This window comes from Scatophagus argus, chromosome 1, assembly GCF_020382885.2.
Source record: "Scatophagus argus isolate fScaArg1 chromosome 1, fScaArg1.pri, whole genome shotgun sequence".
Classification (NCBI taxonomy): Eukaryota; Metazoa; Chordata; class Actinopteri; family Scatophagidae; genus Scatophagus; species Scatophagus argus.
In genome coordinates, this window is record NC_058493.1 from 3,473,725 (window position 1) to 3,499,390 (window position 25,666).

The 25,666-nt window shown below is 41.3% G+C and overlaps 1 protein-coding gene across 5 annotated transcripts in view; it reads left to right on the top strand.

Annotated features, from left to right (window-relative positions):
* Positions 1 to 25,666, top strand: part of znf536 (zinc finger protein 536) — a 195,061-nt gene that overhangs the window by 140,646 nt on the left and 28,749 nt on the right. For all 5 annotated transcript variants that reach the window (XM_046395322.1, XM_046395411.1, XM_046395600.1 and 2 more), the window contains 2 exons: positions 522 to 680; positions 8,356 to 10,116. In XM_046395322.1, the coding sequence (XP_046251278.1) occupies positions 522 to 680; positions 8,356 to 10,116 (1,920 nt within the window). The remainder of the gene's footprint in view (positions 1 to 521; positions 681 to 8,355; positions 10,117 to 25,666) is intronic.

Below are 25,666 nucleotides of genomic sequence, written 5' to 3' on the forward strand. Positions count from 1 at the left end.
TCGCAGGAAGAGATGCGAGGAGATCCTGCGATGCTGACATAGCCAAATCTATCTCTCTCTTTTTTCTTCTTCCTTTCTGTCTTATTTTGCATTGTTCATTTTCACTGCAATCCAGCATATGCTTAATGGGAATGATGATAGGAAGGATAAAAAAAGAAAAACAGGAGGAGAAAGGAGAGGCGGTGGTGGTGCAGGTGGTGGTGTTGAGGGTGTTTGAGTTGGGGGGGGGGGGTGTATCTCAGGACTGTGGTGTTTCTAAAGAAACTGAAAAGCTTATGAACTGTCAGCGTTCTGTCAGGGAGGAAAATAACGCGGCCCGTGAACCCGTTTGATGCGTTTGACTTTGTGTGGCGTTCGCACATTTGAGCAAGGGAAACGAGGGACAATGAGAGACAGACAGAGAGACAGAAGAGAAAGATAGAAAAAAAAAAAACATGTTGTGTTGTGATGTGTGGAGGGTTGGTTTGAAGTGGCACTCAACACACCTTCCATTTGTCTCTCCCTCCTTGTGTGTGTTCCAGATGTTGGGGAGGACTTGGGAAAGGCAGCGGGGAACGTTCAGCCGACTCTGTCCCAGCACCGTGAGCGCAGCCTGGGCTCATCCTCCAAGGACTGCCCCTACTGTGGCAAGTCCTTCCGCACCTCCCATCATCTCAAAGTCCATCTGCGGATACACACAGGTCAGTACGTCCAAGGATGTCGCTTCTGCAACACATAGATTGCATTTCTCTGGCAATTAAACATTTATTGTACTTCATGCAAAATTTACTTACACTGCTTGTACCGACATTCCTTCTGGGGTTAGCCTGACATATTGGTTTATGAATATTGGCCTAATCAGATATTGGAGTCTGTCTACCTCTGATATGATGGATATGATGCAAATTAATTGATTGCGTATTAGTTTTGTAATTGATACTGCATTTGTTGTTCTTAATTTGGATTCAGTTTAATGTCAGACTAAAAAGTTGTATGTAAAGATACATTTCAGAAGAAAGAAAGAAAGACCTACTTACAGCACCTCCATCAAAATAAAGTACACAGATGGTCACAGTTTCCAAGTCACAGTATCACAATGTTCTGAAAATAAGCAGTACTATAAGAACCCAGTGATCCCAGTTCATCAGTAACACATACTGTAATTCTCACCTAAATCACGATCCTGTTTAGTCCACAGATATTGTCAGTGCAGCCTTATCAGATGTGTGGGTTTTTTTTAATTGACATGAAGAGTAATAAATCAAAAATATTTATAAGGACGAATATTCATTTCCTTACAATGTCCCTCATTGTGTCTTAAGGCCGTTATTATTTCATTTCTTCATACTCATCATTTCATTGAGCTCTAATTAACACAACAAGGGTTCAGTGTCCTCTGATGACATCACTCAGAGGGCAATTTCACACTTGCTAACTCTCAATAACTTTCAAGCCAAAACAAAGCCGGCCTGTCCACAGTTTGGAGTTATGCGTGAGAGGATGTGTCTCATAGATTTAGCTTTATTTTTCAGTCAAGCATCCTAACCCTGTGAGATCTGCCCATACATCTCACCAACCAGGGCTCAGGCACTTCTGTGACAGCCTGTCCGCTGGTTGTTACTGGGAGGTTAAGGCTGCAGTCAGAGTAATGATGTGGACCGTGGACAGTAGCCAGGGTTCCAACCCTCTGCAAGGTACAAACGCCCCACTGACTATCCGGGTTAAAGTCACAATTAGACCACGCAGAGGTCACCTTACGACAAGGACGCCTGGTTCTAGCTGGTGGGGCTGGTGTAGAAAGTTTAAGTTTGTCAGGTGATTTTCCACTTCTCAGTTTGTCTCACAGGGAGGTAGTGTTTCCAAACTGGAAGGAGTGAAATGTGATATTTGGAAATCTTCCCATCTATGTGCTGAAGAAAAGTTATTAATATCATGAGGAAGGATTATATTTATTTATTATTAATACTGCAAAAACTTGGTTTATGTTTAACACTTTTTTTTATATTCTTGATTTCAACAACATCTAAGCTTAAGGTGGGGAAAGATTGTAGACATGGAAATTAAATCTGACTGAGGCTTTGTAAGGGTAAGACAACATACCCTGCTTCCTTCCTCCTTCCACTGAAGCTTGGCATTGGATGTAGATCTTGAGGTATAGAATTGTCCAGTATGGATGTAATTTCTATGAATACTGGACTGTTTAAAATGTTAGAAAACGCTCATAATAATTTCCCACAGAGACACTTTTAAATTACTTGTTTTGTCTGACCAACAGTCTAAAACCCAATGATAATGAGATGAAGGTCTCACTTCCTCCAACCAGAAAACTTTGACATGTTTGAAACATTATGGTAAGGAAATTTTCTATTGATCAAGTTCAGCATATTCACGTAATTACAATTGCTGTAGCTGAACATTTGCAAGGAGGAACCCTGCAACCAGTGATTGTCTAGTTTGAGCATTACGACCCTCGGGTACAGGTTACCTGGATCATCTGGGTAAGAGTGCAGCGGAATACCTGTAACAGGTATAGGTAACATCTTTGAAAAAAATCCCTAAAAAACACTTTTCTTTCAGAGGTGACTTTGGGATTTCTATTTTTTGTTCTACTTGCATATAGTGAGGAATTTTGGAAATATTATTGATTTTTGTCACTTTCATAATGATATGAACATGTGTAGTGAAAAGAGCCTTAGAGTAATTCGTCCATCTGTCTATCAAAGCTTTGTGACCTTCAGTTCCTCAAGATCTTCGTGAGTCCAACTCACGACCTTTTAGTTTCATTTGAAAATAACAGACCATCAGTACTGTAATCCCTTTTGCTTAATAAGGCGCACATGCTGTACCTCAGTTCTCGAAAGAAATTAGAGTAAAAGCTTTGTACTTGTAGCTTGTCTGTAGTCTGCTGTGTACTCCTATAATTAGCCTGTCTTTGTAAAAGAGTTCATCCAGGTCACAGCCAGGGATGGTGGTGGTTTTTTGGGGGTATCTGTTATCTGGCAGTGAGAGAGGTGAGTTATGTCTGCTTTGAGTAATACAGTAAGAATGCCCATGAGGGCCGTATTTTTTCATGGAGGAAGCAGAGACCTCAACCCAGGCTTGGCATTCGGTCATTTGGCAAAACACGCGCGGTGTGTAGTAAGCCCCATCAAATTTCATCCACGCAATGTATTTTACATTTATCCATTCATATCTCAAAAACACAGTAAAATAAAAGGCTCAGTCTTGAGTCCCCTACACCCAAGAGCAAAAGTGGGAAAGGTTAGTAAGGATGTTGTCTTTTGGAAAGGAATGTATCTCTGGATGTGGGCCCATCTAAGCACAGCTTTAGCATAGCTTTCTGCACGTGGAGAGGAAAACAGTTTGATGCATCCCCAACATGTGGCCTTTAAATCATTCCTATAACCTAATCACAGCAGCTCCTCTGTGACATCCTGATTACATCCACGAGATGACTTTTACAGTGGCTAAAGATCCTCTCTGTGCTCTGGTGACAATGCACAGAAATTCACAGATGACAGGCGAGCTACCCCTTCATCCTAATGCAATGTGAGTGACACGATGGAGTTTTGGTGGAGGCAGCATTGTGCAACGCAAAGATTAATGAGCAGCTAACACCAGCTTGAAAGGAATGAAGTGAATTTAAATTTCTCCAAAAGTTAAAGAGCTAATGTTACAGTATTAATTTCCTCTTGAACAGTGAGTGGGAAAATATCCATTAGCAAAATTAACCACAGTTTTCTAGGTAGCTAACATTGTGCGGCTGTGGTGCTACGGTGTGGGGCCACAGCTAATGAACACACTGCAGAGGGTGATATTTCATTATACAAATTAATGCTCACATTTTAATGGGAAAGTCACATAATGAATCTAGGCTTCAGTGACAGCAATTAGAGGCCCAGATTGTCCCCTTCTGGACAAGGCACTATTTAGCAGTAAGCAGCTGTGTGTAAAAAATAAAAAGGTCCTCGCTCTTGACAATCGCCACACATAACTTCAGGCAGGGCCGCATAACCAATAAGAGTCCCTGCTCACCTTTAAATGAGGGGAGGGAGGGAGACAAAGAGAGGAAGAAAGAGAAAGGACTTGGCCATGTCACTTAACCTTAACCTAACCTTGTAATCAGGATGAATCAAGAGGGACCTGTGATCTCCCTCTTCATTCCTCTCACCCCTTTGCTGCCTCCTTTCTCCCATTTTCTCCTTTCTATGAGTATCTCAGCTCTCCTTTTTTTCCTATTTTTTCTACATTTCTTATCTCTATTATACAGTATCTTCGATAGAATGACACTGCTAAATATAATATATTTATCATTTGGTGCACACTGACTGCTCACAGAATTCATGCATACATATTTATGATTTCCCTCTCAGTGGCAGATGAACTGTTAATCCTGACACTAATAGCAGCATGCTCAACTATACATACATATATATAGTGTGTGTGTGTGCAAGTGGTCAAAGCCTGATATATCTTAACTTATTCCTCTGTGCACAGAACTCCATTGTTGTCCAAACACTATTAAAAACACATCAGTGAGACACACTGTTGCACTGGGTGACACGTTAATTCATTACAGTGAACACAGTCTTTGTAATATATTTTGAGTTAATCCCACATACACCAACCTGGTGCTGCAAATACTCAGCTAAAAAGAGTCCCAAACAAATGTGTGGTTTACTTCTGTTTGAGTAACATTTGCCAAAAATCTACTGTGCCCACTAAATCTTTCTATCTTATTGACATCTTATTCAGGAATGAATGGGCTTGGGGCTGACTGGCACAGGCATGATAGAGAAGAATGAAATGATGCCGATTGTTGTTTTTTTTTTCCTATTCATGAGATTTACTGATAATAATAAGAAAACTAAAAACAAGCAAAAAAACAATGTCAACCTTATTCTTGAATGTATTTTCCACTGAGAATTCCTCAGTGCATATACTGTGTATCTATGGTGTCACTTTCACCTCTGAGGCAGCTGAAGTGTTAAGCTTGACTGTATTGGAGGGACTGTCTATTCACCAACCACTAACTTTAAGGAGATATACTTAAAACAGATGTAAAACAGCTTCTATCCATTATTCAGTCTCTCAAACATCCAGCCTGTGTTTTTTTTTTCCCATCCTTTCGGCCAAATGGAAATTCATCTCCAAGTATGTCATTTCTATCAGGCCATTTTAATTGCCCCTCTGCACAGGTTTGGGGTATTTATCTTTACTTGTTTCTATGGCACTGTCACAATTCACACAAAGCCAGATGAAATCAGTACATGCAACATGAAGTGCAAACATACTGTGGGGGAGCAGATCCCAGTACAGCAATCAGGAAAAGGATGATTTACAGCCACAAAGTTGTCACTTAGATGTTTATGAGCTGTAGTTTTTCATGTCAAAGCCAAGAAAGCATCAGTTCTTACCCTTCTATCATTCACTTTGTCGGGAACAAAACGCCCAAAGTAGTTCAACAAAGCCAAGACGGACAAACAGCTAAAAAAGTTTACCGATCTATTTTTAACTCCCAAATAGCAATTTTCTGGTTTTGTGGCAGCAGTGATCTGTCATGTGGCTGGGAGGTTGTGCTGTTTGCGCTGATATCAATTAAAAGTGGATTAACGGGTACATAATGACCTTTAGCAGTAAATTGTGTGTAATGTTGCAAGGCAGGATACAGTATATTCCCCAGATGTCACACCAGGCCCCTGACGTATGATGGAGCAGATGTCTTAGCCAGTCCAAATGGCCCTCTAAGACACAAACACACACACATTCATACACACAGGCTCAGTCCTACAAGCATGCATAAACATGTGTTCACACACATTCCAACTGGTGCACAAACACACACACACGCGCACACACACCTACGTAAACACAAGTCGATGCAGAAATGTACTTGTCGTCTGTCTCACTCACTCCAGATATATTTAAATGCTTAATTTTAATGGAAAGCTGGAATAAACTGATAACTTTCTGGGAGCGTTTGTATTTATTTTCAGTTTGCCTTTCATCAAAGGAGAGTGCAGAACACACAATATTCGGTGCTTTTCATTCTCATTTTAGATATGTAGATGGTACATTACTCTTTATTTCCCCCCACATGAACATTAACAACCTCTCATAAGGGAAGAAAAATCAGAGGAGGAAAAAAAAAAGATCAGATCAGTCTAATTTCTGTCTAATTTGGCTCCTAGAATATCATTTTGTCCAGTTAGAGGAATTGAGAATGATCATTTGCATCAGGGACGTTTCCTTATTAAATCAGCACTGAGCCTCTGTTCGGCAGCTCACAGGAGAAGCACTTATTGGGTTAAAAGCTCATCTCGTATGGTTTATTTTAAATATACTCTATGCCTCATAGCCACTCTAGCGTAAAAGAAAAGATATCAAATCACTGTCTTTCTATCTATAGTCAGGGCTATCTGTCTCTCTGCACGCTTCCTTTCCCTTTTTTTTTTTATCTCTCTTATTCTTTGTCTCCCCTCTCTTCAACATTTCCACCTTCAATTTTCTTTTGTATACCCTCCTATCCGTTTCTCTCCTGTATCAATATTGTATTGAGTTGGTGTTTGTGGCCCTGTATTTGAGAACTCTGCAGTAGGTCTGCAGATCGCAGAGTCTTTTTCTGGAATGGTGCCCTCTAAATAATGATAAATTACTTGAGCAGTATGCCATTTGCTAATTATATCCATGATTTACTACACAGCCCGACTTAAATCATTCAAACCAGCCTTGCGTAACAATGCCTTTTTTTTTCTCTTTTATAAAATGGTTTCCATGTGTATAATCTAAACATTTTATGGCCATATACTGTATATATAGAAATGTGCATACACACAAAACACTTTGACCATCCCTTTTTATTTCTTTTTCCAACACTCCCCCCTCTCTTTTCACGCAGTCACTGTTATCCATTTAACAGAAATTCTGCTCTGGGAACTTTTTATATGTATATATTAAAAAAAAAAAAAAAAAAATCAAGCCTAGCATTTTTTCCCTCTCTGTTCATTGTTTAATGAATCCAAATCTGGCTCAGACTCCAAGCCTATTATAATTGCTAGCAGGATGTGTTCTATTTCAACATCAGTATCATTCCAATGGAAGATCCACTTCTGGAATAATTCAGAACAATGCTGGTGTTATACCATTATCAAGGATATTCATGAATATGGATGTGCAGGATAAATAAATATATGTAAATGTTACACGACAGATTCACCCCTCTTTTACCATAATATAAATCTCTTTGATCTGTGTGTCCTGTAGTGAATCATATTGGTCTTTATCACAGGGCTTCACACATGTGGTTCACATATGTCGGCTGCACATTTCTTCTTTTTTTTTCTCATTGACTTATTTTTGCATCATAGTGTATCATCCATATTTTGTTCTTTGTGCACTGCAGTGTGGCAGTCGTTGGAGAGATCTTATGCTTTGGCTGATTTATGCTTCTGAAGATAAACTGCAAATAGGGGATGTCCGAGAAATGGCACCCTCATCGCCAAAGCACAGGACTGACAGCAAACAAGGCCAGAGAAGAAGCACAATGACCCCACTGCAGGCACACAGGCAAACCCTCACATCCGTGCATAGATGTACAGATACGCACTCAAACAGAGACCGCACCCTCAGCCCCAGCCCTTACTCGTGCAAACACAGACAGCATTGAGACAGTTTTGTTGTCAGTTGGAAATATTATCTCTTGTAGTGGACTGAAAGCACCATATGGTGAAATGTTTTTTATGGTGTTGATATGAGTGATGGCTCACTTGGCGGGGCTGGATCGAGCTGGATCGACCCATATTCAGATGCCTACTCCACGCCCCCACCCTCGTCCCAATACACACACTCACACACACACACACACACACACACACACAAACAAACATGCAATAACACGCACACACACCAAGTGGAACAGAGACGGTGTCTGTGCGAAAGCAAAGATATGGTATTGTTTGTTGAATGCAGGATCCTGTTCATGATCAGTTTGTGTTTATTTATTTATATATAGTTATATAGTGCATTTCATTCTATGCTTATTTCTTTCTAAACTTCTATTTATTATTTAGATTTTGTCACTTTCTTTTTTCCATCCTTTGATCGAGAGCTAGAAAATGTATGTGTTTTGATGCCAACTAAAGACGATTACAAAATTTTCTCTTTTTTTATATTAGTTAATGAAATGCATATCTTTTGTGAGCTCTACTCATTTGACCTAATTTTCTTTGTTCAGGGAGGTTACATGACCCTAGGGTCCACATTCCCTGCTCCAATAAATAGATTTTGATATCCAGTCAGTCTAATAATCAGGTTAATTATTCACTGTTTTCCCTGTCTTTCCCTTTCTGTTTCTCTGTCTCTGTCTTGGCCTCTCAGGAGAGAAACCCTACCGGTGCCCTCATTGTGACTATGCTGGCACCCAGTCTGCAAGTCTGAAGTACCACCTGGAGCGCCACCACCGCGAGCGTCAAAATGGCTCCACCAATTCCGGCCCATCCTCTGGCCACACCGCTTCCTCTGATCACAAAGAGGACCATGGGAAGACAGCCGGTGGAGGCATATTTGCCCGACCAGATGTCCTCCGTAATGTTTTCAAGGGCATGCCCCCCAACCTAGACTTCAGGGCAGGTCCATTGCTTGCACACCAGTGGGCGTCAGCTGGCATGATGTCTCCGCACGACCGAGACCGTGAGCGGGAGCGTGGAGACCGCCGTTTCGACTCTGGCTCCTCAGCTGAGAACATGAAGACTGCCGATGCACCTTCCTCCATGGTCTCAACAGCTACAGATAGCTTCTCTGACCTAAGCAGGGCCTACCAAAGCATGATGGGAAATGGAGTCCATTTTCAAGGGTCTCTTCAGGCCTTCATGGACAGCTTCGTCCTCAGTTCCATGAAAAAGGATGTGAAAGACAACCAGAGTCCAGTCCAGCTCCAAGCCCATTGCTACCATGATAATGGTGAGCCCAAAGCAAAGCGGGCTGTCTCTGCTGACCAAGAAAGAGAGGACAAGGCTGAGGTCAAACAGAACTCAGAGCCTGGCAAACCTGGGTCCCAGTATGAACCACTTGATCTATCTGTGTCAGTCCGGCCTGAGTCTGCATCTGGATCTCTCCCTGGCTCTTCAGTCACCATTCATGATAACGTGGCGTGGCATGGCTGCCTCTTCTGCTCTTTCTCCACCTCCTCATTGGAGCTCATGGCTCTGCACCTTCAGGCCAACCATCTGGGCAAGGCCCAACCACAGCGATCTGATGCCGGCAAGGAGACTCATGGAGAGACTTCTCCCACCACCTCGACAATTCATTCCTCCAACAGCAAGACACTTGACAAAGATGGAGACAGAGATGGAGAGAAAAACCAGGGAGGCTGGAACAACCACATGGACCAGCCCTACAATCCCTTCCACAGTGACTTCTATCGACGGTTTGGTGGTTTGTATGATGGATCCCCAAAAGCCAATCAGTCCCTTCAAGGGTATATAACAACAGAAGAACAGAATCTCGATCTGCCAAGCCAAACCTTTGGAGCAGCATCTTCAGCCGGGGAAGACCAGATTGGTGAGAGGGGTTCCTGTGGAGGGGCCGAAGAGGACCAGGTTGGGTCAGATGATGAGGTTGCAAAGGCTGGTGTGCGCAGTGGCAGTGAGACTCCCTCAGCCACACCCAAGAGACAGCCACAACAGAATCACTCTGACGAAGAAGAAGAAGAGGGAGGAGTGGCTGAAGAGGAGGAAGACAGAGATGAGCATGGGCAGATGGACATAGAGAGAGAGGAAGAACAAAGTCCAGCTTCAGACCACCTCCAGAACCACCCCAAACAGCTCCAAGATGACTCCTCTCTGCCTCCAAGGAGTGGAGCTGGTTTGGCAGCATCTTCATCTGCCATGAAACCACTTTCTCTGGTTCCCCAACATAAGAATCAAGCTCTGGCGCTTGAGAAGCAGTGGCAGCAGGGCCTGGGCCTCTTGTCTCCCGGAGGTCCTCCAGGACTGTTGAAGGCTGAGCAGCAGACCCACCTTGAGCAGCAGATGAACATGCTGTCTGTCCTCAGAGCCTACAGCAATGACAACCTTCCCGCATTCAATGGCCTGGGAGGCGGAGCATCCACAGGGGGCATGAAGAGGCCAGATGCACCTGGTGAGTGTATTTAACCCCTAATAGCACCATAAATACTATAAAGCACACAGATATCTGTACCAGAATAAAACCACACACCTAAAAAAATCATGACTACACACGTTTGAAACACAAATTCAATTTTCCCAGCACTGCATAGACATAAACACTAGACACACAAGACAAACACATATACATTTTTTTCCTGACACCCACAAAGGAATGCCAGACACTCACTAAAGGTCTCGAGATTGGCTCTGAAGTGATTTCAGCCTTATTTCAAGCAAGTTTAGAAGCTATCAGCCTGGCGACTAGCAACAGATTAATCTTTATTACACGTTTATATTACTGGGAGTGCAGTGCCTCCCTCCCGCTCCCCAGCATGGAGGGAATAACCCTGGATGAGTCAGAGCAGGACCTCAGCTCCCCGTGCCACCTCGTGCACATGTCTCTTAACTATCTTAGCTCTCATAAAGCTGGCTCCCAAAAGCCCATTACTTTATAAGACTCGTCGATCTATGACCCTGTGAAAAATGAACTGTCAACTTTCATGATTCTGCTAAGGTTACAGCCGCTCCTTGAGACTGAAGAAGTCCTTTTTCAATTTTTTCTTTTTTTTCTCTTTTTTACAATGCTCTTTTGCTGTTTAGGGGCGGTTGCATGTGTCTGTTAGAAGTAAAGTAAAAACCCAAAGTTGGTTCTGAGCTTTAAAACACTGACTTATACAGACTAGAAAGACAGAAAATAGATAAAGAACTATTACAGTGTAAGCTGACATCCTATCAGTGACAATGCCTTCAAACTGTTATTAAGACCTTTAAATGAGTAGACAATTTGCCATATTTATTTCAAAGTAACACAAACAACAATCAAAATCTTGATTTTTTAGATTCATTAAGTGCCAGATACAGTAAGTCGTAGCTACTTGGATTAATGTAACATATCAAATTGTAATCCTTTTTTATCTTATTTCTTCCAGTTAGCTTTAATATTGCTCAACAGACTGTCCACAATCTTAAATATATAAATATATCATCATACATTTTTCTTTTTGATCAAGACAAAACAATTGAATATTTTTCCTGTGAAATTTAGAGTTGTTTACAGGCATACATTCATAAAGATATACATTAACCTGTAATAACAGTGATCCCTTTGTTAATGAAGCAGTGCAGCTACACATGTGCATCTGACCTTTCCATCTGACAAAATATTATTCGTTGTCATGGAATCAGGCTCTCTGCATATCTTAACATCTTGAAAGCATTTTAGCCATACAAGACTGATATATGTTTCATTTCATAAAGAAATGCCTTTGTGTGAGAAAGCCCTACTTATTGTCTAATCAGAAAGTCTGTGAAAGCAAGCTATGTAATGTGGGCAGTTCTCTTTGCAACTAGGAATGCTTGACCTTTATAGATAAGGCGTTCTCTGTGGAACAAAAGCCTTTCTTACATGTTGTTAGTTTGTCCTAGTCTGAGTAAGGCATTCATTGTAATTAGAAAACCCAACACGTTATTATGTATCTGACTTCCTGGAAATAGATATTCAGATCTCTTGGATGGCACTAAAGTATAGAGAAAAATGTTACATTTTACAGGAAGTAAATTTGACACATGCTGTATTGTGCTTGCATATGAGTTGCTGTATTCGGTGTGACATTACCTTAGGCGAGTTGCCCTGCCAAACTATCTGTGTGTAATGCTATGATGTGTCAGATAATACAACACTGTATCTGTACTTCAAGCAAAGCTCTTACAACTACTGTCACTGATTTCACAAGCTTCATGTATCCATATCTGTGTCGTAAAGGCCAAGTTGAATTCACCATGAACTAGAATACTTTGAGAAGAAAATGCTAGAGTGGTTAGAGGGGTCATTCTCAACACACTAGCTATGGAAGATCGGGATTCTCCACAGTTCATGCAAGTAAATGAACAGCAATCTTAGTTGTCTATAGGTTTAAGTGTGTGTCTGTTGTGTGTGTGTTCACCTTGCAATGGACTGCATACTGCTACCACTACAAATACTGTTTCTGTTATAACTATCATAATGACTACTACAAAAACTACTCTTGCTCTTGCTTTTACTTCTTTAAATATTATTTGTTATGTTATATTATATTATTAATAACACATTATTATAATGTTCTATAATGTTGGAAATATTGTTAAGTAATAAGTGAAGTAATAGACTTACGTTTATTCTACTATGTAATTAAGGCCTGAAAATTTGCCAACTGATTGCATCTAACAGATCAAATGATCTGCAAACACAGCATTGACTGTATCCAAGCAAGTGTAGCATTATGAAGAGTAAATGTGTCCCTGAAATGTAAGGAACTAGATGTATAGTGTAACATTACAAGAATATGGTATCATAGAGCTATACTAAGTACTTGGATAAATTTGCTTCTGGTACTGTTGTTGATACTACCATTGTTACTGCTCGCACCATTGTGATGGTAGCCAGTTCTGCCACAGATACTACAGTTGCGTGATAAAGCTTGGACGAGAAAACAGCTACACTTGTTTCACGGTAAAATGCACTTTTACAGTCCCTCTTTATCTGTCCACTTGTAAAACCCTTATGCTGGGGGGGTCACCGGCAGCGTGAAGAGCAACAGCCACGCATCCCACTGTTATTTGGTGGGTGGAGAAGGTGGGGGTAGCAAAGACGTCCGGAAAACTCAATTCAGACCTGGCAAAATGTGATTATCTGGAGTGGGTTTGCATTAGGTTTGTATGCAAATACAGCATAAATCATTAATATCGAAATTCTCCCCTGAATCTGTGGGAGCTGTTGTAGGGCACGCGCTGCACGTCTGGAGTGGCCGTCTCTTCATTAGTATGCCCAGAGGAGGGGGAAAGGGTTACAATGCGCATGAATCTACTTGCACTCTGACACATAACAGATACACACATATACGGATCCACACACACATATTCACACGTCTGTAGTATTAAACCACACCTCCTTAAATTGGCCCAGGAATTGGATTTATCAATAAATGTCATTAACAGCAACAGTGGGCCTGAGGTCTCTGTAATCAGACAAGGTATCTGGTTACTGAGGTACAGTACACTGTGTAAAGATTGATATGAACCCACACCATTTGCTGTACTGTAGATGTGCTTAACGCAATCAATACTTGGCTGCAGTGGAGACCTATCTATAGCCATGCATTATCAAACATGAAGTATTACATTATTCAAACAGTGCTGTACATGCCATGACTGCTTGCGAACATTGCTCCTCACATCGTATTACTTACATTACCTCAACCCCCCTCGTTCATTTAATATATTAAATGTAGACCAGGACTTTAGAAGGTTGAGATTGACAAGCTGGAGAGGAAGTGTTGATAGAAGTGTAGGACGAGCGCGTTGAGGATTTCAGAGGAGAAAATGGCAGAGCCTCATAGCCGAGCACCTCTCGCAATTTCAGAAGTGGGCTACATAAACAGAGAGTTATTGGATAGGAGAGAGCAAGAAGAGAGGGAAATGTTGTATATCCTCACATCAATTAGACCCATCGCTTCCAATTTACAAGTACTCTCTCATTGTGCTCTATGGTTCTCCTCGTAAGTGCTGTTGTTTGTTGCAGATAAAAGCTCTTTGAGAGAATCGCATCCATGTTACTTGTCAGTAAAGAAAAAAAAAGTCCTATTTTTGAAGACTTGAGGGGATGTATGATGATGCCCCAGTGTCACTGTATAAAAGCAAGATGCACAGTAACAGTAGAAGCGTCTCAATGAGTATCTTAAGCATATTATGACTGAAAGTCTGCTCTTAAATAAATGAATAATTTAAGCATTAAATAAGGTCCAGTTTAGAGTTTAAGAATATCTAACATTGATTTGGAACATAAATCTGTACTAATTAAATTAGTGAGTTGAATTTTCCCTCGAGATCAATAAAGCATCTATCTATCTATCTATCTATCTATCTATCTATCTATCTATGTAATCACTCTAATGATTAATCACTCTAGCACTGAAAAACAGTTTTTTGAGCTGTACACTTTGTTTTTGGTGGAGTCTTTTTTGTGTGATCCAGAAATTCGCAGCACAAGCATATTTACAAAGCAAACAAAACAGCAGTGCAGCATCACCTCATCGCACATCAGAGTTTAGTCAAACTATATTGACTTTAAGCTATCACACAACACAACTTTATGACAGAGAAAGTGACAGGGGGGCTTGTTTGAAATAGATCACTGTGCACACTCCATTCCATCATGAGGCATGAGGCATGCAGCTGAAAAGAAGTGGACCTTCTTCCTTCTTTTCAGAAGGAACTCAAGTTCAAAGACTAATTCCAAGTCTTAATTACGTCGTGAGCCCTTTTCAACAGCATCCCACATCTCTACCATCAGAAATCCATAGGAAATACCGTTTTTTCCACAGACTTTGGCTTCATTTAAATGCATTTCAGTTCAGTTACAAGCCTTTTTTTGATTTTAAGCAAGGGCGTGGCTATGATTGACATGCACCAATGATCCTGACTACATTACTAGATGGTTACTTTGACATAACTGCATCTTTGATTGAAAGCAAACAGTTTACACCACTTCCCTGGTGACTGTTTCACATGCACAGAAAATGTAATGATGCAGAACAATGTTAGAACGTTCATCTGTGATTTTTAACTCAAGTGAAAGGGAAAAGCTTTATGGCAAACCCCTTTGCAGACTGCTTCTTCTCATTTTAGACTTCATGTTGGGCCTTTTGTTTTTTTCTTTTTAAACAGAAACAATGACTTAAGAATGATTTTATTTTGGCTTCCTCTTTCTCCCATGTTTTGCTATGACATTCTTGATCTTTGTGTCTGACAGCCATAAAATGTCTGTATGTAACACTACATGTACGTAGTTTGGTTTTCATCTTAAATACAGCACCAGTTGTGTCACTGGTGGCCAATTGATTGCAGTCCTGCCTGCCTTCACTGGGTGGGACTACACCCGTGAGCGTTGAGGTCATAATAGAACATGTACACACATACCACACAAGTACACATCTATACATTTGTATGCCAACAGAGGACAAAGCAAATGCATGTGCGTAAAGCTTAAGCCTTTGTAATAAAAAGCTGAAATGTGGTAAGTGTGTGTGTGTATGTGTGTGCATGGACATGTATTCCTGTAGTTGTGGGGACAAAAATCTGTTTACACAGTCACATTGTGAGGACTCGTCTTATGGGAACAAAATGCAAGTCTCCACAACATAAATCATTAAATATTAGGGTGAAGACTTGCTTTAAGGTTAGGCTGAGGTTAGGGTTTGGTTAAGGTCAGGGTTAGGATTAGGCAAGTAATGTTTATTGTTATGGTTAGGTGGTGGTTAAGCCTCCAGGAAATGAATGGAAGTCTATGTAATGTCCCCAGAATTGATGGAAACACGGCTGTGTGTGTGTGTGTGTGTGTGTGTGTGTGTGTGTGTGTGTGAAGTTCTGTTAAGCACTGATAGTAATTAAAGACATATGGATGGATTGGTGGGCTCGCTGTGAAGCGCAGATGTAGTGGATCACAGTTGGCATTAGTTGTGTAATTTTCACTGCTCTGGTTTAAGTGAAAGAAAGGTAGCTTTAACAAATAAAGTTACACACATGCAAACACAATACCAGATGCACATATGCTGTTGTCTCTATTACACCGATAGAGTAACCAACATTTATAAGCAAAAGGAGCACTCACCAAAATAATTACAAGTTAATGTCCTAGGTCTGTATTTCCCTTACTGCTAAGAGTGGGTATTATGGATTAACTGAAAGATATGTGAACAAATAAAAGCTCTGAAAGTTAAAAGAAATGCAGAGATCTCTTAAATTATGTGATGTAATCCTCCTTCACAGCACAGCACCTAAGATTTGACTTGGAATGACAAAAATCGCTGGACATGGTGAATAATATTAGCTGACTGTATTTGATTTGAACATTTGATAGGATGTTACACTCCGGGTTGTATGCAACACTGATTTTGTTTGCAATCACTTTCCATGCTTCCTGTTTGTCTAAATCCTCCCTGTTTTATGATTTTTTTCAGTTGTATGTCATGTACCAGCTACAGAATGTCTTTCCTGATCCAGTTCAGTTTTCTTATTGTTTCTATTTTGACCTGCTGTATTACATATCACATCAACATCTATCGAACTCTAATCAAATTCTAATTATAAAGTTGGGCCTATAGAGTATCCTCGATTTTGCTTTTTTGATAAAATGCTAATGTAAAAATGTTCCTTTTTCAAATATTTCTCTAAATAATTTCCCTTTTTGAAAAGATTTTCCTGAAAGACATGAAACCCACAGTGTCAGTGACACTGACCATCTCTTTCTCCACACAACTTGACTCCATTCTCAGACGATATCCTTTATATCTCTGCTCTGTCTGTCCGATCTCAGCTCACGCACCTGCATGTGTGCATTCGCACACACACGCACACTCATTTTAAACTTGTGATAATGCAAAACCTGGTAATTGCCAATAAAACTGTCCTCATCAGGTGGTTAATTACCATGAATTTGGTTGCTGTTTGTCTCTAGCAAACATGTGCACACGCACACATAAACACTCACAAAATGCTTTGACAAGTGCAAGAGAGCAAGGGTACTTATTGCTCCTAGACACCCCTGTGTTTACTAATGAGCTAGACAGAGTTCTTACCTGTATAGTGGAAATATCCCGTACACTTAAAAGAAGGTTTGAAAGTTCAGAAACCTGAGGATGCGACTGCAGGTGGTGCTTATGGTCCAATCTGCAAGACAGTATATAGTGAAGGTGCATAAAGACCGCAGATAGGTTTCATCGTTCATTTAATAATACACTCTAGTGTTCAAATGGTCGAGGGTTAAAGATATCTTTTTTTTAAAGTGCACACACGAACCTTGAAATCTTATGAACGTCTCTACTTACTGTCATACTTTAGTCCTTTCATTGAGGTTGTACTTTTATTTCTGTTTTCTTCTGCAAGGACATATCGTTCCTTATACTGTATCTGTCTGCTATGCATCTTTGGAACCATCTGAAAATCTCTTTGTTGCACTGTTACTATCACATCCTGTAGTATTTCATTTCAGTAAAGCAGTGAGATTCAGTAGGTTAGACTGATCAGTGATTCCTCCAGAAACCAGTCATTACTGACAGTATTGTGACACCCCACGCAAGGAACAGGATCCTCATCTCTTAGTTGAAGGACAATTTTGATTTATTACAACTTGGTTCTTGTTATTTATTTGTTTTTGACTCTGATTTTTGTTGGTTATGGTAACATTACATTCACCAAGTAATTGCTAAGTACTGGAAACATCACAGCAACAAAGTCCAGTGTGCAATAAGTTTCCAATTTGCTTTAGTTTTCTCTTCTAAAAACCTTTTACTAAAGTTGCAGATTGTTTAAAGCGAGCCTGGTTGACTTGTTGAACAGGACTAAGTAAGGGTGAAGCATCAAAAGATGTGTGTGTATTAAACTGAGCAAGACCACATTTTATCCTTTATGAAATCATCTTTTAATGTGCAAGGGGAAGATTGTGTTATTTCATCTTCAAAATGCTACGTAATTTTTAAAAACGTACCCAATTACCTGACTGTGGGTTCATTGTCCTGTCTCATTTCTTTTTAGCAACGATGCATCATTCCCAGTTCTCAGCAAATTACTTGGTGTAATCATATTATTACCATAGAAATGATGTTTAAAACTACAGAAAATAAGTCCTAAGGTGTCATAAAACAGAATTATCGTTTAATAAATTCTGCCTGTGTTTTCTTGCAAAATTCCTTCCATGATCAGATAACTCGTAACGTGATTTTAGGTCAGAGAATGATAGTGTCAGTCCGTACTTCTCCATCTCCATTGACACGACTCTTGGTCGAGTCGGTGGACCAGACTCCTCAGTTAAATTGTTTATTTGTGGAAAATTCAATTGCAGCCTTGCAAAGGTTCTTGTAAACAGCTTAACCTGATTTAAACTTCGACCAGAGTTTGACCAGTGTCTGACTGAGAGTGCATGGAAAGTCAACCACTGATGTTTCTCTGTTCAGTCCAAAGCGAGTCCATTAGCACTTCTCCCTCTCTTCCTGGATCTCTGCATTTCACTTTCCCACACTCCAGGATCCTCCCTTTTCTTTATCTCCCGCTCTCTGTCTTTCTTTTTCTCCTTGTTGCTGGAGGGCACGGGCTCCTCCAGTGATTAAGCCGTCTGGAGGCCTGTGTGTCTGTCTTTTACCGAGGAGAAGAAGACGACTGTTGGTGAAACACTTCCCCAGGCTCTCATTGTGTGCCTCTGCCATTCCGAGATGACAGCTCTGACGGCTGGTGAAGGCGAGGTGCTATTTCACATGCGCAACAATATTGCCAGTTTAACTTGTGCAGAGGTGAATTATCACCTTGTCACCCAAAAGTGCAAATAGTGTAGTTTTCAAGGAGCAATTAAGTGTAATAGCTGCTGTCAAGCCCTAAGGATGGTACCTGTTGCTGACTCTCGCTCTCTCTGCCTCTCTTTTCTCCCCGGCAGATGTGATAACTCTAAAAATATTTTGACCTCGCTAATTCCCCAGATATTAACTGCTGCGCCTGCTGAAAGGTCTTTTTTGAAAAGGATTTTTTCCACACTCTCCCTCTCAGTCACTAATACTGACGACGATATTGGCCACATCACATTTCCAGGGAGTACAGTGCAGTGAGTGAAGGGCAGTATCGAGTTGCCCGTGAAAAGGAAATGGAGACGAATGCTGGATGATCGCAAAGTTACATGACAATTATTCTATTCATTATTTTAGTGACAGGATGGGGAAACAGAAGTGAAGGAAGGTAGCGTGGGAGCTGGAAGGTTACTGGGAGATAGAGCTCACATTCATGTGCTGCGTGTGTTTGTATGTACGTGCAAATCAAGTGCTTTTATGTACATATGCAAGTCTGCATACCCTTTCCCCCGCGCACACTCATAGCCACGTTGCGCATTGTATTCAATATTGCAAAACATGAAACAATGGGTTATAAATTGGCCTTCCAACCCGATATATTTGACATGATCTCTGCTTCCCATCTCGTTAGTTTGCTGTTTGTTTCTTTTCTTCCCTGACTCCTGTAGACTTTGTTCAGTTTGAGTTGCTCCTCTTAAGAATGCAACGTTCCCTTCCCCAGGCGCCCCGGAGATGTGAGGAGGATGCCTCAGAGGAGTTGTACTCAAAAAACTCCTCATCCTCCGAGGGAGAGACAAAGAGAGACAGTAGAGACACAGAGAGAGAGAGAGAGAGGGTAAGAGAGAGAGAGAGAGAGAGAGAGAGAGAGAATAGCACCGCCAGGCAAAGACACACAGGCATAATAACTACACTTACACAGCTAGTCGACACATAATGAGACAATGCCGCAGCAACTTCAAGGAAAAACACAGATATATAAAAAACAACAGAGAGCGAGGCAGACAGAGGGAAACAGGGGGCTGAGAGGGGGGGTTAAAAAAAATAAAAAAATGAAGAAACTATGTCAACTTTTATTTCCTCTGTTATTCCACATCAATGGAGGCATGCAGCGATACTAATAAAAACAAAAAATAAACACAGGTATAGACACATAGGCAGCAAGTTGGCGTGTTTGAAAAGCTCTGAGGCAATTAAAGACAAATAACTTGCATTATTTCCCGTAGTGAAGGATGATCCCGACCACTCGCTAAAAACATGTTTGATTTAAACATCAAAAAGCGCCTAGAAACAAATAAATAAGACGCAAATAAACAAAGTTGCGCTGGAAAAAAAAAATGGATAAAAAAACAGAGAGATGGAGAGAACACAAACCGTGGAGGGAATAAGAAAAAGAATAGCAAGCATCGAGACAAATAAGCCAGCAACATTATAACATTAGCAGTTAGAAAATACACTTAATTCCTCGGCAGAGATGGATATAAACTGCATTGTTGCGTTGCAAATCCCAGCGACCGGATTTAAACTGCTGCATTGTTTTATTAGGGAAATATGGGGGTGGAGGAACACTGCTTGTTCTAATTACAGTGATTTAATCAGGATTAGAGAGGTTACCTGGATGAAGCTAGGGGGCATCCGTGGCAAGGGCACATGCTTTTAGACAGACTGGTTACATGCAGCGGGATGTCTCACAGAGCCAGTCCTTATCGAAACTCATCTGTGACAGTGACTTCAGCGCCTAAAACAATGACTTTCTTTGCTCTTGCGCGAGTAAACACTGGCTTATTGTTCTGCCTCTCTTTCCCTCTCTGTCTTTATTTCTTTTCCTTTTTTCCCCCTCCTCCTGCCTGGTTAAACAGCAGGCAGAGGGAATCCATTTTAATCTGATTAATAACTTGGTTGATCACATATAACCCAATTTTCATTCAGTGCCGCCCTTGTCTGGCCGGCCACACCCACGCTGACCTTTGGAGTGGCCACATTAACAATAAAGCACAATAAGCACCATTGTCCTGTCGAAAAAGCTGAAGATGTTTTACATCATTACAAAAATTTTATGTCCCCATCTTTTTAAATGGGATGCTTTCCACAAAAGGCCAGGCCCGCAATTGAGTTAGTGTGTGTGAATGTGTGTGTGTGTGTGGGGGCGTCATTACAAGTGGGATTCAAGTTTCCTGGGTCGCAGGGATGGGAACAACTTTTCTCATGCATTCACAGTAATATGAATCGTCCTTTTAAAACAGATATGGTTACATATTAGTTTTGAAAGGTACAGTAACTGGCTGAGCGTTAAGCTGCCCCCCAACACTGGAGCTCTTTGTTCCCTGGCCGAGCTAATAACTGGCCCCTGATCCTCATCTCTTACTGGTTGCGGAAGAACACTCTCAACTTTTTTCTCTCTTCATCTTTTCCCCCTGAATGTATCTTTGATTACGCTGTTATATGAGCCTAGTTTTGTCATTTCAAATTCACTCGATGTGTTTAGTGCTGAGAGATTTGTATTCAGGATTGGCAATTATGATTAGAATGCCACAAAGTAAAGCCTTGTGAGTTTCTGCAATGACAAGTGAACGAGAGAGAGAGAGAGAGAGAGAGCAAAAAGAAAAAAACCCTCTCTCCATTTCTCTCTCTCTCCCTTTCTCTCTTGCCCATACACACACACACACACAGGAAATATGAATCAAATATTCATGAAGTGGGCTGAGGTTCTCATACACCCATATGCTTCCTCATTCAAGCAGCTTGCAGTGGACAGAGGCATCCATCCAGCTTGTATGACACAGCCGAGTGTGACAGAGAGCATGACAACACCCCTCCGCCACCTATCACCACTGCCGCTGCCATCACGATAATCATCAAATAGGTCATAGCGAAACATGCACTCGTCTCCTCCTCTCCTCTCTGTTTCCCTTTGTCCTTGTTGCCCCACGCTGTACCCCGCGACTTCCTCTTTCGGTTAATAATCTGTTGTGAGAGAGATGAGTCCTCCTAGTTCCGTGAATCACTGGCCAGGAATCCTTGTAAAATCAGGGCGCCGTGCGTTTGCCAGTTTCCAGAAATTGTAAGAACTTTATGGTTTATAGTTTTTTATTATCCCTCGGCAGGAATGAAAAGGGTTCTGAGAAGGGAGGGTCTGGGCATGGGGGCTGGGGTGGGGGGTGGATTAAAACTAGGGGGATTAGCACCATACTTTAAGATAAATCTTTTTTAATGTGAAACCTCATCCCCGCTCATTCTGGGGTAACCACTCTTATTAACTGCTTTTCTATCGCTCCCTTTTGTGAGGCCTATTTTTTCGCCGAGCAACTTTAAGTACGGGCTTTTGGACACGGCCGCGCACCGCCAACTCTGCCAGTTACACAAACAACGTCCCCTTTTTAAGCTTTTAAACACAGAACAATGGCAAAGCACATAGCTGCGCACATTAATGCTTTTGTATATGGGAGGGAAAGAGAAAAAAAAGCAAGAAAGCAGAGAAGAAAAGAGATAAGCAGAGCTTGGCTGCGCTGCCCCTCCATCTCTCCATTTCTATCTTTTTTTTCTCTTCCTCCCTCACTCTGCATAAAAAAAAAAAAAAAAAAAAAGAATCTTTCCATCATCAAATCCAGCCTGATCTGTATGTGTCGGGGGGCTAAACAGACAAACATCATATTCTCAGTCTCCAGACTCTAATTGACTGAACAAGGATTGGTCACACTTTTAAGAAGCGTTCCATAATGGATTTCCATGTTTGTGTCGCTTTTAACTGGCAGCGCGAATGGAAGGCATAAATGTTGTCTTTATTACCGAAAACAACAGCCCTCTCTCTTTCTGTCTCCCTCTATCTTGGTATCATTTTTTTTCTCTCTCTCTCTCTCTCTCGCCGTAAAAGATGATTTCAGCGCGACGGTCGGCATTCATCGCAAGGTCAACGCTGCCTGACAGATGACAAACGATCTCAAGATGGCCACATCATCTGTCCTGTAGTTGTTGGGCGCAAAAGAGATGAAGGCGTCTATTTTTTTTCTTCTTTATTTTTCTCCACTTCTTTAATTTCATTATCACGTCATGGGTGGGGGGGACAAAAACAGCCACCTGATTATCCGTGGCACTGGCTAGAAGTGCTTCCAGGCCAAATGAGGAGTGGGGGTTCGGGGGGCAAATGAACAAGAGGGGAATCTTTTCAAAAAATCTGCACTTATCGTGTTTCTGTATCAAGAAGCAGACTTGGCAACAGAAAGGGATTCAGTATTATGGACAAGCTGCTCATCAGATGGGAGCTGGGTTTATTTCTGTGGCCCACCCTCCCTCCCCCCGTCTCCCCTCTATCCATCCATCCCTCCCTCCTTCCCATCCACTGCCACCCCTCTTGTTTGCTTCCCATCCAAGATGTGTCTCATTTTCCCTGACTGGACAGCTAGATCAGAAATGCCCAAAAAGAACTTGGCATCCTTGTGTGGACAGAACAGAACTTTTCATTTAAATTATTTGATTGATTTTTCTTGCTGTTATTGTTGATTTCTTTGTCTTCTTCTTCTTTTCCTTCTTCTTCTTCATTTCATCTTGTTTTTTTTCTAGGCTCATTATCTGCAGTATGGAACACAGGATAAAATCAGACACACGCACACACACATACACATACCCAGAGCTAAACTCCATCTCCGCCAGTGACGGCCACTTTTGACAAAACACTAAGTGCATTTCTTAATTATCTGACTTCTCTCTAATACTGTTGTCATCTTGCAGACAATCCCTCTCCTCGCTCTCTGATGTTGTTATTATGTTCTCATTTGGACGCTGGCTCTCTGCAGGTAGTCATCCCCCGCCACCCCTCATTGAACCCCCCCCCTCCTCCTCTTCTGACACACACACACACACACACACACACACACACACACACACGTGAATGCTTCTCCTCATTCTCCTTGTTAAACTTTGCTTTGTCCCCGTACGTATCGTAAAAAAAAAATTCTCGTATGCAGTGGTATCATTTTGTCAAGCAACATTTCCATAAATCAAAAGACTGAACTTTTTTAAGACTGCACACACACACACACACACAAAAACACGCTCACACACGTATGATATGATGAGTGAAGCAGTCAATAGATTGAAGGGTTTCATGTGGATTAGCAGACTGTACAGGAGTCAGAGGAGGGAGAAGAAGAAGAACGCTGGAGGGAGGTGGGGGGTGTGGGGGGTCCTTCTCCTCCTTTGCTAATGAATCCATCCTGTGATCAACACCATCCGTCCATCACCAAACCCCCTCCCCACCTTCCTCTTCTTCCCTTCATCATCTGACAAAAAAATAAAAAGCTCAGCTTGTTAATTAAGAAAACAAATATTCAGCAACTTTATCAGATGTGAGGCAGCAGGCACAACTTTATTTTTACATGACTTTTTACTCTTTGCTTTCAGTGCCGTCGGCTTACCTGAAGTTTTATAAGAACACATCTTTGTTTCAGGCTGTTAACAGAATGCAGTGTGAATGCAGAATGTTGTCTGCTCATTTCCATTAAGCATTAAAAGTTTACAAAGAAAACACAGGACCTTCATCCCGTGCAGTTTGGGATCTTTTTTAGTGAGTCAGCTTAGCTATCCGGTAGGGTCCTACAGTAGATTCCCCCACAGAATAAAGTGAGCCACACTGGTCTATTGGTTTTTTGGGGGCCTTGAATGCAGAGGTTGCAGTATTGGATCTTACACCTATTGAAGCTGACGCAGTATAACAAAGCATGCAGGGCCAAAAGTAATGATCATATACAAATATCAATATGAGAAAGAGTGTGTGCTAAAGAAGATGCATTGCTATTGATGTTTAAATAACTGTAGTGTCAGAGAGATGGAGAGAGGGGAAAAAAATGTGAATCATATTTTCTCACTGTGTCTTGTGAGGTGGGGAAAAACACTTAATCGAAGACACCTCGCGAGGTGCAAACAGTGAAGCCAAGGGCAAGATAAAAACAGCACATCTCTGTCTTTCCCCTGGACAAAACTACAGACAAACATATAATCAGTCTGTATGCTGTTTTCGCTGTGAGCCGCATTATCTGCTGTGTTGCCACTTTCTCCGGAAAGAGACAAAGACGGGAGTGTTTCACGATGCAAACTCCACTGATAAAAACCAGTAAAAATTTATGTCTTCAAAAGTGTTTTTCCCCCACTCCTGTGTGTGTCTTTTAATTTGTCTGGGCAAATGCAGCTGTATTTGCATTTCAAATACTCATATTTGAAGAGGGTGGTTTAAATGCCAAGACGCGAATTGATGACAATCACCTCGACTCAAAAGCATCGGCAAAACCCTCTCTCTTCGCCGCTGACATTAAAACTAAACCGACGTCCGCAACGCAAGCACAATACAAATATATATTTATCTTCCCTGCCTCCCTTCTTCCTCCATCAGCCTTTCTCTTGCTCTTTCTCTCCCTCCATCTCATTATTTTAGTATCACTTTACATTTGAATATCAGTTTCTGAATTCGCAGGGCAACAGTGTGTGAGCCGCCTCTAACAAACTAAAATAAGAGAATAATCAGCAGGGTTCAGAATGAGGAGGAACTGATTCAACGGCAAACAGTTGGGGTGCATGCACACTTACACACACACACACACACACACACACACACACAGTCATATGTACAGCCTCCTCCCCTTTCGCTGCCTTTTCATCACTTTTCCATATTCATTTCTGTAATTTACAGTAAATCCATAGCTGTCAGTCACACACACACACACACAAAAGAAAAAAAAATGTTGTAAATTTACAGCTTTGGGAAACAGCTGCTGCAACATTTACAGCAAAGACCACTCTAAAATATTAAAGATGTGTCATCACCGGCGCTCGGCCCCTGCATCTGTAACCATCTGCTTTCTATTAAAACATTACACCCAAAAAAAGCACATGCAGCCCGCTCGCTCGCTCGCTCTCCGATGCTATTTCCAGCTTTTTTTCCTATTTTTTTTTTTCTTTTTCTCAGATCTGCTCGATGTGGGAGAAACTTCATTGGCACAGACAAACAACCTTTTGAGTCTTGCTGAACTCAAAAAAAAAAAAAGAGAGAAAAAAAAGCCAAGTTCCTGAATATCCACTGAAGCTTTTGTACCAGCCGCGCTATCAAGCGTCTGACATGAAATATGACAGGATGCTGAAAGATCAAAGAATACATGACTACAGAGGTCA